The 16,605-nt window shown below is 33.8% G+C and overlaps 1 protein-coding gene across 30 annotated transcripts in view; it reads left to right on the plus strand.

Annotated features, from left to right (window-relative positions):
• Nucleotides 1-16,605, plus strand: part of RIMS2 (regulating synaptic membrane exocytosis 2) — a 448,611-nt gene that overhangs the window by 130,352 nt on the left and 301,654 nt on the right. For 15 of the 30 annotated variants that reach the window (XM_053937056.1, XM_053937132.1, XM_053937170.1 and 12 more), the window contains exon 1: nt 1,977-2,098. The exons of the other annotated variants lie outside the window; for them this stretch is intronic. In XM_053937056.1, the coding sequence (XP_053793031.1) occupies nt 1,977-2,098 (122 nt within the window). Of the gene's footprint in view, nt 1-1,976; nt 2,099-16,605 lie in introns of those variants that run through there. 30 annotated transcript variants of the gene reach the window in all.

The raw sequence follows: 16,605 nt of genomic DNA on the forward strand, positions 1-16,605 counted from the left end.
CTTTTGTGACAAGACAACTGTTTCTTGGAGCAGATAAGAAAATTTGGTTTTTTTAATGGAATGAAAGTAAAGGCATATTTTCTTGCATTCCAGACATGAATTCTCTGTAATATAATTAAGGTGGTTGCCGAGTATTACTTTTTCATTTTTTATAGCAAGATAGCCACAAATATACATCAGTTCCTACTTCAGGATCTCAAAAGTTACCAGCTTTGACAGACATAGAGCCTATCACTTTTATCACAAGTTGCAATAAACTGCTCAAATACAAATGCTTCCATAATGCACAATATGCTATGGACAGAAAAAAACAGCTATTAAAAACTATTTTGGGAAGCACTTTGTAGGGTTTCACATGTGTTTTGCAAACAGATTTATTAGCAGATATTTTCATAAAAAAAAATATTTAACATGGGTGGTAGTGGACAGTCACATATTTATATTTTTTAAGAGGGCTAGGAGATGAATTTGTCCCTATTTCTTTTTTCTTTTAAAATTTGTGTTGTAGCTGCCATCCTTCTGGCCAAAGAAGCCTGGATGGCTTCTTCCTCCTGAGCACATCAACACACTTGAATTAGCTGGAAAGATGCTTATTCCCACATCATCTGAGATTCAAATTGCTTTCAGTGGAAAAGCTTTAATAATAGACCTCATTTTATGTTGGTTTATTTGGAGATTTTGTAATTAGTGCTAAGATGTTAAAAGCTGTGGATAGAAAATGAAATATTATAAAGGAAATATTTTTAATTGTTATTTTTTAATTTGACAGTGATAAACTTTTTTCTGTATTGTTATGTAATGTCATCCTCTGGCGTAAGCATTGAAAGAAAAGAAAAAAATGGTTTTTAGTCAGGGATACTTATTTTCTGTACATTTCATGGTATTCCCAGTGCATACTATGTTGCAAAAACTCACTCTGTTCTGTTAGATGACTGATCCTGCATCTTGCTCTTTGATATCCAATACTTATGTGTTCCAGTACACAGGCTCCTAAAATAGTGGGTTTTCCTGGAAATAGATGGGTTTGGAGCACCCTAAGAAGCGATTGATTTTTCTCAGTTCTATCATGGCTGATTCAGTGCAATAAAGTTTTAAAAGATACCGAAGACATTTCATTTTGAAATGCAGTGCTTCTGTATAATGCAGCTATTCATTTTAGTAATTGTTCAAGTTTGCATGCTAAATCATTGCCTTGATGCTGTATGTACAATCCCTGACAGAATGATTACATATAGGATGTATACTGTTTGCTTCAGTCATGACTTGATACTACATTTAAATGTTTGCACTAGAACCTGTTATCTCAGATACAGTATAGCTTTTCGGATATGAGACAAAAGATCTGTTGTTACAGTCTCAGTGCTACATGTTGTTTATTATGTGCAGATTTTTTATTAGAGTGGTCTTTCAGTCCTTTAGAATTGCCATTACGTTAAAAAAAATTAAGAATTCTACATACATGGTCACGGATATTAGTCATTTTTACAGGGGAGGGAAGGAGGAGGGGAAGATGCAGAAATCCTCCTCCTCTTAGATAGTAGTAACAGTGTGAGGATGTCTTGTCCTCCTTTTTTTTACTTCTGAGATTTTATTGCTGGCAGCCAGATGTGCTGAAACTCCTGACGACAGCATCTATTCACTGCGTGTTTTTAATAGGCTTAGAGAAATATGAGTAGAGTACATGAAAGCAGCTCAGCTTCACACTTCAGCTGGGAATGCCCAAAAAGCTTACTGCTGTTTAGAATTCTTGCCACAGTCAGGAGAAAGCTGCTCGGGTACTAAATCTTCTACGACTGAATTAGAAGAATAATGACTGTACAATTAACTATCAGCCCCTGCTCATTTAGGCACAGTTTTTACAGAGATCAGGAGAAATATGGAACTTGATTGGCATATTTGTATTTGATGGTGTGTACAAAATAGATGACTTTTAAGACAGGTGGTGAAGAAAAATAGAAGGGAAAGAAAGGGAGAAAATGCAATTTGAAACACTGCGCCAGGTCTGCAATTCTGTTTTATCTCATTTTCATGGGGTTTTCTCATCCCCTCCAAATATTTTACAAAATGATCTTTTTGGACAAACGTTGAACAACACTAGGTAAGTAGAAATTAAATATTTTTGCTTTATCATTTCTCTTTTTATGCTGATGGCAATCTATCTGCATGCTTTTCAGTGGGGTACTTTTATAACTGCACTCCTAGATATTAATATTTTTATGGTAGCAGTGAGTCTGTTAGTGCTTTTATGTTTTATGTAAGGATTTACATGAGAACTCAATCTGCAGAAATAAAGCCAGCAAAGATAGAATAAAATATTTAAGATGGTTATGTATCTTTCAAGTACATTAGCTGCCATTAGAAGCTAGCATTATTAGCTGTAATCCTTAAAGCATATTAAATATTCATAAACAAATTTGTCAGAGAAAATGATTTCTATGTGGATATGGCAGTGAAAAGATTAAATGCTCAGAGATGTGTCTGTTTAACCATACATAATTTATTGGAAGATGCAAATTAGCAGTCCTGCATACCTTTTGCAAAATAGAGAGCAGTTCCTTGTTTTTAGAAGATTTAGATCCTGTGTGTAATGCTTTTCAATAATGTTTTTAACTGGTCAAATTATAGCTGATTAGTGGATGCTTTGCAGCAGGTCAGTCAGCTCTGTAGGGTATCCTTTTGTGAATAGCTGCTGTTTTGTGGGAATTAGAAATGATAGGGTGAAGTTGTTGTTTATTGGTGTGAGACAGTTTTTGAACAGGTTTATTAGGGTTTTTGGAGGGGTAAAGTGAATTAATAATGCCACATTTCTGTGTCATTATTCAGTAAACATATTACAGTACTGATGTTTAGAACTTTTTCAGATGGCTATTAAATATTGAACATAAAAATATTAATAATTTTATCTAAGAGAGTGGAAGTGCAGGTCAGAAAGAAAAAGACTCCTGTAGTTTTTTTATAAAGATAGTGCACTGATGGAAACATTCTGGAAAAAGGGTGGAAGTAATAGGCAGAGACTACATCCAGCATTTTAATCTTCTTCTCTGTCTCTGTGGGAGAAATCTCTTTTAAATGGGATATTATTTCTTAAAACTAGGGATATTTGCACTTGATACTTCAGAAGATGGTTATAATTTTATTTCCCAGAATTTTGTTGCAAGGATTCTCTCCCTTACTGCTAATATTTCCTTTTAAAATATGTTAATATTTATTTAATATTACTGTTCTCAAGTTTTGTTATCTTGGTTATGAATTTCTAACTAGGTATGTAAAATGATGTAGGTAGTTTTAGCAATCATAATCACAGTTATGAATTTAGGTATTTTTAGGTATATATGAAATCTGTATTCAGTGAGATTTTTCTTATATCCCTTTGGTATACTGTGAAATATTTGGAGCTCTACAAAATGGAGCAATAATTTACGTATTATCAGCTGTGACTGTAAAGCTGCATATTTCCAAGTGCATAGTTTCAGGCCTGCAGCAACCAGCAAAGCCCTTAGCAACTGTTCAAATCAGCTACCATCCCAGTCCTGCATCCCTGGATCTGCTTTTGCAGATCAGAGTACATGCTTTTAGTAAATCAAGGTGCATGCTTATTGCTAATTTTTTTTTACAGATACATGTACATGGTGCTTTTTGCTGTTTATTTTGCTTGTGAGACTTGGGCAAAAGATGCATATAGTATCAGATCAAAAGACAGAGTTATTTTATTCATTTGCTGTGCCTTAGATTAAGAGTATATTTGTTCTAGAAGACTGGCAAACAAGAAAGGATTATTAGGAAACTGAGCCTCCTACCTAGTATGGGCTGTTTTACTTAGGACAAGAATATTTCTGTATTTATAAGGAGCAATGTTGTGTTTTTCTACGTATCAATGCTTTTGGACTCAAGAAAACATTGTGCATTTTTTAAACAATATGCAGCAATAATTGTGAGAGACTAATTAATGTTTTCTCTGTCTTTTGATACTAAAGTTAGGTGAAAGTATTTTAAGGTTATTGAGTAAAAAGATTCACTCTTCCAAATAACTATTTGTTATTAAATCTGATCTTGATAAAACATTTTTGAAGAAGTCATCTATTAGTCACTAAAAAATCTCACTGGCATTTATTACAGGGGGTAGTCCTTTGATTGTCTTATTGATTTAAAAAATCTGTTCTATTTTTTTTTTTAATTAAATGAATGTAGTATATAATTTAGGTAGATTTTTCACTTAAGGCTTTGCATGATGAATGTAAGGCACTTGCTAAAAACGAGTTGTTCATGCATTAAGAGTTAATGCTTCAGAACTGTGGTGTACCTCCAGCACGTAAGAGTCTGCTTTGATGAGGTGTAATGTGCTCTACCACTTTAGTCTTCAAAGTTATATGTTTTGTCCTTTGATGATCCTTTTTCTTTTGAATAAGGTTTTTTTCTTCTGTTTTTACATCTGATAAGTACAAGTCAGAGTCCAGAAAGATAACAGCTGACATTACACACAGAGTGATTAATTGCTACTGACAGAAAGTAGTAATGTGAAGAAAACAGGTTAATGCATACAAATTGTACAGTAGATAATGAAGTGTAAAACAAAGTCATAGGAAAGGAGGTAGTATACTGATAATTTTAATTGAATAGACATTCCTCCTAAGTTTCACATCATTTTTTCTTGGAGTTCTTATTCTTCAGTTCTTCAGAAAGTTTAGATATGCTGAGATTTTGTTGAAGAAAAGATAGAGATCTTGGGCTTTACTTTCTGATGCTATGCTAAACATTGACAGGAATATACATTAAACTCCTTTTTATAATTTCCCATAAAAACTTTATATGAGTTGGGTTTTTATTTGCATAGTTTTAGTTTTGCGGTAACTGATGTGAGAGGGCCCAAATGGTAGTAGGCTCCTTGTGAGTTAGATTGATTTTAGCACTTAAATGGGTTTAGTTATCCCCTCCTAGCAGCTTCTAATGGAGGAATATTGCTGCTGAGTTCTCTTCTGCCAGCTACAGGGCAGCACTTTCCTGTGAGATGCTATTGTGAGTGTAAAATAGAAAGCTGGTTTGCTGGGCTTCCCTCCTGCTCCTACACAGCTCTGTCTGACATTACCAACTCCAGCCAGCTGAAGCAGTAAGAGCTATCCTTTTACCTCAAAATTGTGTTTCACTTGTGTTGAGTGGTGCTATTTCCTGGGCAATAAGTTACTTTTTATTGCAAAATTATTAGAATGACCTCATGTTGGGAAACCATAAGAATTGTTCTGCATTTTGAGCATTTGGCAAATAGCTAGTTTATGGAATAAATTCATCATGTGCCCAGAAAAGAAATCAAGAGACCTTTTATGAAAACACAGTATGTGCTTGCATTACATCCAAATTTTACAGCAGCTTCTAAAGGAGGCTTGCTTTTTTGCAGTCTAAAATTTTTCTGATTACTTTCAGTGACATGCTATTCATTCAAATGACAAAAAACAATGAAATAAAGTTTTAAAATATATTTATATATTTTAAACCATTAGTAAATTAGTAAACTGGATTTTCAGATCTCCATTCTTCATTTAGTGTTTAGTGTACAAATATTGTGCTGTTGGATGCTCTATTTGTAGCAACATGCTTTGAGAAGTCACAATTGCTTTGGGCAGTATTGAGATTAAAACAGTACTGCATAATGGCAAGCATCTTTTGTGACTAAAATTGGTACAAAATGTACGGAGGACTATCAATCCAATTTTGCAATTGCAGTTTATTTTAGAAGCTTTTCTCATAAAATGGAAAGTGGTCAATTTACCAAAACTTGGTTTCTCACATGACATATTGTTAGGATTTTTTTATAGTTCTATGAAAGTGAATTTGCTGTCTAGCTTGGCCACACAGGGGCATAAGATAACTAATATATTGAGCCTAGAACCAGTACAAAGATTGTTCACCAAATTCTATGTACAATAGAGACTTCGGAATTGTCTCATTTTGAAATTAAAAACACCTAGTTAAAAAAAACAAGTTGTATTTTCTTTCATTAAATTAAACTCCAGTGTTTTTGAAGACTCTTAAGAGTCTTTCACTTTTGAGATCCCTTGGTAAGCATCTTTTACATAAATACACTGATTTTTAAAAGATTAATAAAATGCCAAAATAAATTAACTAATTGGCAAAACTAGACATTTACACTGAAAGTATCATTTTAGCAGAAACAAATGATTTCTTTTTATTATTTAATTTTTTTGTTTTGTTTCCTCCAATATATCTAACCAATATATCTAGTAGCTATTTTCCAAAGGTCCATTTTATAATGAAGCGATCAAATGATGTCAAGAATTACTGTCACAGGCAATTGCTATTTTTTCTGGTGTTGGTAGTCATTACTTTGACATTGAAGGAAAAAGATCATTTTCCCTTCCTTGTTGGGAGAAAAAATTGCCAGAATACTTCTGTAGAATAGATTTGAGGTTGTTTTTCCTGACTATATTGGTTCAACATAGCAAGAGGTTTGATAATATTCTAAGAGAATGTTGCATTTTTAAATATTATTAGTCTAAGAGCCAAGAAGAAAATCACCATAATGGTGTTAGAACTGACAGTATATTGTCCATATTCTGTGGTGCAGTACTGCTGAATACTGTAATTGAAACTGCCTCTCCTCCCTTTTCAAAACTAGATTGTCTATAACTACCTTTAAAATTTTAGTTGGGACTTTCACATCTGCTCCTTTTTACCTCCATAGTAGATTCATAGAATCCTGTTTTAAGTGTATTCCTTGAATTTGTAGCTGATGTACTTTCTCAAGTAAAACATACACAGTGTTGGTAAATACATTTATTTGTATTCCTACCATGTAATTTTTCTTTAATGTATTAAAGACATAGCAAAGCTATTTATTTCCTTCTCTTGTTCTTAACTGTCTATGTCTTGCCTCAGACACAATCCGAATTCCAAAACTAAGCTGATTGCAGTCCTAGATCTCTGTATTACTGTAGGAAAGTTGTCCATGTCAAATAATCCTCTATCTTATTTTCTTCCTAAAATGAGAGAAATAAGCCATATTCAGGTGAATCCCTATGTGCATATATATCTATACATATGTGAACTTCTCTAAACACAAAGGGAAGACTGGCAGCTGGGGCAGCAAGTTGCGTATAAAAGGCAGAGAGAAACTCATACAGCTGTGTATTTGTTTTTTTTCTGCACCTTTGCCAAACATCCCTCACAGAGCACTCTTATGTCCTCTTTGAGCTGCAAATAAGTGTATCTAACTTCATCTGTCCTTTGGCCCTTGATTAGTTTCTTTGGGACAAAGTAGGACAAGTAGTATGATTTTTTCTCATCTTCTACTCATATTTCTATTTCCTTTGGAGGAAGCAACTGAACGTACTAACTTGCCCCAAAGCTATTTCTTTCTCAGAGGAAGTTCTGTATTCCATCCCGCTTGGCGGCTGTTGGGTTTTGGGTTTGTTTTTAAGTCCCTATTTCTAGGAAAAACCATCCCTGTAACATTCTGTTACAGATATTTTCAGGGAGAGAAAAGGAAGAGATTTCCTTACAGAACTGTTTCTTTTCCCATCTCTTCCATCTCTGGGGAGAGATACCTTCTGTTACTTCCACCTCAGTTGCTACAGATTTAATAAGGTGACATATGCTTCCTCCATGCATCTCACAGAGCTGTGGATATTTGCAGCCATAACAGGTTTCTCTCTATTCTCATTGTGCATCAACTGCTGTTATCTGATGATGGCAATAAAATCCTAGCTGGCATGTCATCCTAACCTCCCACCAGGAAGAAAAAAGAGGCTGGATCAGAGGTGGATAATTTGTCTCAATTCAGCTAGTATGTTAAATTCAGAAATTTAAATAATCCTAAAATAGAAATGATTAAATATGCTTTAAAACTCGATTTTTTTACCTCACCTGGGTGAGAGCAAAAGAAATCTAAGGAATAACTGAATTACCAAGAACAACTTTTTGAAGAGAACATGTAAAAAATATCTTTCTATTCTTGAATAACTCAGATGATTCCTGTCATTTCTCAGAATAGCCCAATAAGATGTGGGTATTATTTTCTTTTTCTGGAAAAAGAAAAGGCAGAGAGTATGATATTAAAAATGGCTATGATATTGTATAATTGAAGCATTTAAGAGATTTGTTCAATGACAAGACCCCAGTATTTCATGGGAACTGCATGTTCCAACATCCAAGAATCAAGGTTGCTAGTCTTGACCCTTGAGTAGGTAATCGGTACATCTAAGGGCAGAGCTTTGGTGACTACAACAATAACTAGCCCTATGTATCCATTTTAGTCTTCTTCAGGGTACTGTCACTGATAAATAAAACTGGCATGAATGCTAAGCAAACCTGCTCCATCCTGCCTTAGCTGAGTTAGTTTCTTGTATTGATGTGCAGCAAAGTCAATACCTCAGACTGTTTCTTGTAGCTGATCAGACTCATATGCATAAATATGTCATTTTTCTCAACTGTGTGGTCAAAAGCTCCTAGTGAGAGTCTTCAGCAGTCCTTCTTTGTTCATTATCAAGTGTGCTAAAAAAAATCACAGAATATTCTGAGTTGGAAGGGACCCACAAGGATTATAAAATTCCAACTCCTGACCCTGCACAGCACCATCCCCAGGAGTCACATCTGTGCCCAAGAGCATTGTCCAAGCGCTCCTTGAACATGTCAGGCTGATGCTGTGACCACTTCCTTGAGGAGCTGTTCCAGTGACCAACCACAGCCTCTGGGTGAAGAACCTTTTCGTGATATCCAATCTAGACTTCCCTTGACACAACTTCAGGCCATTCTCTCAGATCCTGTCACTGGGACTGCAGAGCAGGCATCAGTGCCTGCCCCTCCTCTTCTTCTCATGAGGAAGATGTAACTGCAATGAGGTCTCCCCTCAGTCTCTTCTTGGACAGACCAAGTGACCTCAGCCACTCCTCCTATGGCTTTCCCTCAAGGCCCTTCACTGCCTTTGTTGCCCTCCTTTGAATGCTAAGAGCTTAATCTTTCTTATACTATATCTATCTATCTATCTATCTATCTATCTATATATATATATATTATAGTATAAGTATATATAGTATATATACTATATATTTATACCCAACAGTTTTGTTGGGTCCAAAACTGTACACAATAATGACTAACAGCACTCATGTAGCCCTCATCTTCTTTACACTCCTTTATCCTTTTAGCTTTTTTCCTTTTGGATTAGTAATCACATGCACATTTATGGTAAAATCTGCCTATGAATGGCGCTATCCCTTTACTGGGTCAGGAGCAGTAATTATACTGCATTGTAGAAACATGGGGCTTTGAAAAGCATGAAAAATGGGGTTTTGAAAAGCAAAACTTTCCTTACCAGAAAAAAGCTATGTCTTTTGCTTTGTTCCTTTATTGAGAAATTTTGCTGCTGTTCCTGCCACAGTTACTTATTTACTGAAGTAGTCGAATGAAGACCACTTCTGTTGGTGTGGGTTTGGACATTTCTTCATTATTTCTTTCTGTTTTGTTCTTTTGGGTATGGTATGGTTATGACTTGAAAGAGAACTAAAAGGAAAACCAGACTTTTTTAAACCTCTAATACTACGTCTTACAGATGGACAGAAGAGCACAAATAACATTGGGATGTTTGGCTGTGTAGGTCTGGCTAAGCTGGGGAAGATGGAAGGGAGGAGTGCTGCAGTTACCCAGCTTCTTTCCTGTCAGGTGCAATGGGACTTTCCCACCAGTCACTAACTATGGACCCATCATCCCTTTAGATTTCCAGGAATATACTCTGGATTTTCCACTATAATGGCAGAATGAAGGTTTACTCATAGAGCTGCGTGAAACACTGTGTCTCAAAATGGTTCAAGAAAGATTAGTATTGAGCCTCAAATGATTTCCAGGGTTCTGAGAAAGGAATAAATGAATATAGTATTGACCCCTGAAAAAGTGTGAAATCTGAGATGAGTTTTGGAGGTAATGGCCTAATTTTAACTTTACCCTGAGATAAAGGTTTGAAGCAGAAGCTGGGGGTATTTCAAGTCCTTGGCTTCACTTCAGCATGTGCTTTGCAATAGGGAGGCAAAGTCAGCGTTCTGAAAGCTGCTTAATGGGTTCTGAACCTGAGAAGGAATAATTATGAGATTGAGAAATGAAATAAAAATATTATGTACTGGAGAAATTTGTCCCAAAGTTGCCTAAGTTTGAAAGAGATTAGAGATTGAAATGCTGAAACATTAATTTTGTTTGTTTTATAATAAGAATTGAGTTGGATGTATTGCAAGTCAGAGGGAATTTGTATGGTGTCTTTATTTATAAGAATGAAAATATGTCTTGATTAATACACTTTACCCTTTCTGCAATATTTGAGTCATCTTTCTGATTAAGATATACTTCCAAATTCCCATCTTCTGGTATTCAAGGCAATTTTTTGTCATGAAACTTCATCAATATTTTGAATAAATAAATTTTAAGCCCTTGTCTCTTCGAAAGTAGAAGTCACATATATTGTAATAGGTTATTAATAGGTTAATTAACTGTTAAAGGTATACAAAACTAAGTTGACAAGCAAGTAATGCAATTATAATTGCTTTAAGATAGTTTTCATTATTAACCTTTAAAACAGGACATACACTCACAGAGAAATGTTTAGTCTGTGGTTTAACTACTGTGCACCAAATATAAGACCTTTTGGCATGTATTATGTGTTGTAAAGAAAACATCATTTCAATAATAAATAAATAGTAGAATAATGAAATAAGAATATTTCTTGCAAATTTTAGTATTTTTTTTCTCTATATAAGACATTCAAAATATTTTTAAAGTGATGAAGGAGATGATGAATGAAACATTACTAAAAGATGGAACCTCAGAATTTCAGGAAGACTTAACACCACAATTATTGATTATTTCTTATCCTACAAAATATATTTTCAAGTATAGATATATAAACTTAATTATAATAACATTAAAATCTTTACCTAAAACAGGATGTTTAAAATCTCTCCTCCCCTCTTACCCTCTCCTCTTCTATACACAGATGTTTCTTTTTAAGTTTCTTGATTTTCCTAATATTATGTTTTAGGTTGTTGTTCCTGTGTCTTCAGATTGCACTCAGAACAAGTGAATTTTGTGTGGATTTGAGGACCCCAGGGATAGTCAGTCTTTCATTCACTTAAGGACCTTCATTTTTTCCTGCTAATGGTGGCATTGTTCTGCTACAAAATTGCAAGAACAATGAGTGTTTTAGAGAAAACTCAATTTTTATTGCTCTTCTGTATCACAGTGACTCTAAAACAGTTCAAGCATTATTCAAATAACCTACAGCAAAATCTTCAATGTGCTCTGTTTACAAGAACTCTTCCAGTAAGACATGCTTCATCTACCTGTCATACTTTGGAAGCTTTTGAAAAGTGTCAGGGAGAACAGAAAAGATTTTAAAATGCAGGAAAGATTACAGTATAAAAAACTGAATAATTCAAATTATTTATGTCCACAAAAGCTTGCTTGTGCTTAACATGTATCTTTCATGTTGAAGTTGCTCATTTGTAAGACACAGCATAATAAGGATGTATAAGGACAACCTGCAATCATAATTCAATTTTTTTTTTAATAAAGCATGAGAATAAAGTATACTGTTCAGTCAAAGGACCTGACAAGTACAGAGGTTTAAATTCTACACTTGCCACTGTCAACATCTCCTTTGTAGTGCCAGGAAAATCATGTGAACTTCACAGCTGGAGTTCCCAGGAATATAGGTCTTATTTAATACCTCATGTGCATCTATGGATTTTAGTTTATAAATATTTGCAGAGGTCTTATGATCATGAATTTGTGAGTATACACGAATGAAAGTACAAATTAAATTTTCCCTTTTCTTTTGGAATTTAGGTACATCTCTAGGCATTAGAACATGTGAGTAACTTAAGTACCTTAGAGATACACAAGGATTTTGTGCCTTGCCCTTCACTTGCACACTTAGTCTTAGGAGCTGCACATTATTTCATATTACTAACCAGATTGTTTCCTTAGGTACTACCAGTTACATGGCTGATGTGTCCTCACTACAGTGAGATTTTTTTTCTTGAGCTAGGTCTTTCAGAACATTTAAATTCAAATATTGAACATTATTCATATACAAATAAAGCAAATGCATTCACAAAAAAAATTATTAACAATTGTGAGGATGTACAGTAAGCATGATAAAATCATACAGTCATAGAATCCTTTAGTTTGGAAAAGACCTTTAAAGTCATCAATTGCAAATGTAAACCCAGGACTGCCAAGTCAACCACTAAATCATGTCCCTAAAAGATAATATGATATGATATAATATAATATAATATGATATAAAATTTATTATAGCACATGTAATATATGACACACATATTAATATTATAAAAATTGTAATGTAATATACTATATGATGTAAAGTGTAATGGAGGCACTAAAAAATTGGGTAACCATACAAGATACTCAGAGACTATGCTCACAAGATTGCAGTAATGTACAAAAATACCCTCTTCTGTTAAGCACAGACAAAAACTTATTTTTAATTATTGATTAATAATTATTTGTTTGTTATTAATTCTGCACAGTATGACAGTATACTGCAAATCTGCATTTTTGTGGATTTTGTTATTGCTTCCATGCAACTAATGCAAAGGGATTTTTTTTACTGGATTTTGGTCTTCTGATGTAATCCACTATGAGTAAGTCTGTTTCTTGGAGTTCATGGCTGAATATAGAAATAAACCCATTTCCTACTTACCTTTAGTTAGGAAAGTTTTAGAATAATCACTGGTGTCTAAATGATGTCTCAAAAATCACTATTTTCATTGAAATTATGCAAAATATGTTGTATTACATTTTGATCAAATTCAGGTGATATCTGGACTGCACTTGTGGCATACAGAAAAAAGTCTGTTGCATATATTCACCTTGATTGGAGCAAGTGGATATTGAAACCAGAGCTTAGTTCAGATTGAGAACTAATCTCAAATCTACTGCTCTTTCAGCTGAAGTGAGACGAGCTAACTAAAGAGAAGAACAAAAATAAATCTTTTAATACATCTTTGGCAGGACATCAGCTTTATTTGAATTCTGGGAGTTTCATTATAACAATTCCAAATTTGGAGTGATGTGGTATTTATGTGATATGGTTTTGTCTCCAGAAAGTAATGTCAACTTGAATGAAAATGTGTAGAAAAAGTAGACTGAAATGTAAGGAGTGCAACAGGGTGGAGGTAAGATAGGAAATAGAATTTATTGTATAGACCTATTCACTGAGTTGCAGTTATTTCTATCTTTTGCCTATCTGTGTTATTTTCTTCTCCTGCTTCGGAGAAAAAATGCTGCAAAATAATAGAATATCTCATTAAATCCTATGTCATGTATCACTCATGCAAAACTTAATATGGCATTAGAGCAGAATATTTCATTATCTCCATGTACCTAAATAAGGCATTAGAGAAACTAATTTCTTTCCTTATTACTTTATATGGGGTTGGATCTGAATTTATTACATAAAAGCACTTAATTAAAAGTCCAAGGTCTTTCTTTGCTCATAACACTATCTAAAACCAAATAACTCATCTTTGTTTAAAATTTTAAAATGATTTTGCACTAATGGCCATTGGTGGATTTTTTACTTTCCAGAAGGGAATGCACTACTTTAAGTTATATAACCAAAACCAAGAGAAGGTAAATGTTCTCAGCCTAATAAATTAATTTCAAAAATTTTTTTTCATCACTGTACTGGATTAGTCTATGTACTGAGCAGATCTAGAAAGAAAATCTTTCTTTCTATTATTTGGACAGGTTTTGTACTTAACTACTTCATACAGTGTTATTTTAGAGCATGCTTTAGCAAAGACTGAACTAGATACCCTAAATAAAGAAATGCTACAATCATTAATCTGAGCACAATTTATACTGATTGCAAATTGACTAATGCCAGCATGAACCTGATTTTATGTTTATATACCTATATACACCTACAGAAAAAAAAAAAGAAACATACTAAGGACCTTTGCATATAGACCTAGACTTTGCCTGTACTTTAAACTTATTGTGAAGTCCAATTTAGAAGCATTACTAAATGGGAAAAAGGGGGTTCTGAGAACTGCTGTGATGGAGAATAATGTCAGTATCACAGCAGAAGTCTGTATTAACTCTGCAGTGAAAGCATAGCCTCCATTTCACATGATTATATTTTCTTTCTGTGATGCACTGTGTGCTGATTAGCTTTACTTTCTGCTGCGGGGCTCCTGCATTTTATTTGTGCTATATAATCATGTATAAAAATAAGGCAGTTTGAATATTTAACCAGGAATGATACTACATTAATGCAGGTATCCATAAATTATCATGAATTAATTATGGTTCCATAGGTAATGTAATTTCTTTTTCCTTCGAAGCAGAATATTTAACTTTGTTGCTTGTATGAAGGAAAACAATCTCAGGTGTTCTTAACATTCTCTCAGGAAAGTTAGATTTATCTGAGTATCTTGAAATCTCATCTTTAGTCCTGTAAAATAATATTATATAGATATATAAACTGGGTCTCTTTGTTTTCTGAACTCTATACAAACAGTACAAGGAATAAGGTATTAGGATAAATTTTCCCAGTTTCTTTGTAACTATACAATCTGCTAACTGAAAAAAGACTGTCACTGGCTAAGGCTGCTTTCCCTGAATCATTATGGATCTTGATTAGTCAATCAAGATTTTTTTTTCACTCTGGTGGTTAGTTTTATTTTAAGTTTTATATTCAGAAATAATGTATTTGATACAAGAGGATTCAACATCTATTGTTACAGGATGATAGAAGGCTCGGATTGGAAGGGACCTTAAAGATCATCCAGTTCCACCTCCCCTAACATGGCCAGGGACACCTTCCACTAGATCAGGTTGCTCAATGCCTCATCCAACCTGACCTAAATATTGTTGTCCTCTGGAAATATAATACAACAAATAGGTGAACATTTTGCCATACAATCACTGTATCTCCCAGGTAGCCATGTATTCTTCTGTAAACTGTCTTTCTCTATATTGATGAAAACTTTGGCTTCTACAGAACTAGTTGGAAAAAGGAGCTTTGTGTTTGAACTCTTCAAGATGAACATATGTTTATTGTATTTCACTTGGAAACTGAGTTTAAGATAATATGGAAAATATTTTAGAAACAACCCTGAACTTTAGACAAACGTCATTTGTAGCATGGCAAGTTAATGTTTTCTACAAAAAGTCCACAGATGCCTGCTGGGGCTGATCGTGGCTGGTAGGTTGTCAACTAAATAAAAATATTTGAAGGCTCTTTTTGGTTTTGTGTAGTATTTCTAATTGTTAAGTATAAGGGGTAATATGCTGTCCTACACATCTCTGAGACCCTAGTATTTGGATCATTGTGCATAATTCTGGACATACATTTTTAGCAAATCTGGATTTCAGAAAAAGCACAAGGTAAAAAATTTCAGGAGAGAATAGTGAAGAGATAGAAATATGTCCAGATTGGTTTAGCTAGCATTTAAAATACTCAGACTAGCAGCAGCAATATGTATATGATTACTTAAACCACAAGAAGAAAGGAGATTTATCTGGGAGATTAAAAAAAAAAAAAAAAAGACATAGAGTGCGGTGTAAAGAGTGGAAGGCTTCAACTGAATGCCCATGCAAATTTCTTAACTTACCACAGTATAGAATTCATCCCATAGGAAATAGTATAAGCCTTAAATTAGATTGAGTAAATTCTAGAAAAATGTACTGTGGGGAAAGATCTTTCATTGTCATGGAAACAAACTAGATGATCTAATAAATGTTTTCCATCTCTAGCTGTGTTCTATTTCTGCCATTCACTTTCAGGTGAATTTAGAAAATTGAGGTATTTTTTATTATTTTCACTGTCTGGCATTACAGTATAGTATATAACAGCTGAGATTTAAGTGCTGTATCAGGAAGTTTATATTTCATTAAGATCAACTAGGAATTATTGTTTCAATACCACAAATGCCTAATTGAAACACATGGACTAAATCTCATTAATAATAGAGCAAATATTGCTACCGTTATTCCTGTTTTTTTCTGCATCATGTGAGCATCACTTCTATTATATTTGTCTCATTGTACTGTCTCTCAGTCCAATGCAAGTCAAGTCAAAGAACTGAAATGAAAATTAATTACTTTTATTTATCCTTTATCTAAATTATCCCTTTGACAATTAGGACCTTGTTTTCAGAAAAATGTGTATATCATGTTTGTGTGTTACCTTTTACACAAGATTTTATAAAGTAAACTATTTGCTTGAAAGATTCTCAAAAGAATAATATTGCAGATGAAAGACGTGTTTCTTCCCATGAGGTTAAAAATTAATTTTACCTAGCACCAATCTAACACTCTTTCTTCCAAAGAGACAACTTTCACCTGACTGTACCAGTAGTTAAGGCAGCAGTTGTGCTTTACTTAAATTCCAATTGTATATTTAGTCTATCTTCACATGACTTAATTCTGAAATCAAATATGTATATAAAGAAGTAGTAAAAAAATCCAGGGACAGAATGTAGATATTCTGAAGGCATTCTTAATGCTTGCTACACTTATCTGCAGTTTCTAAATTTTCAGCAGAAAGGTTTTACCCTTTGCATTGCTAAAATAATTTTC

The sequence above is a fragment of the Vidua chalybeata genome, chromosome 1 (assembly GCF_026979565.1).
Source record: "Vidua chalybeata isolate OUT-0048 chromosome 1, bVidCha1 merged haplotype, whole genome shotgun sequence".
Lineage (NCBI taxonomy): Eukaryota > Metazoa > Chordata > Aves > Passeriformes > Viduidae > Vidua > Vidua chalybeata.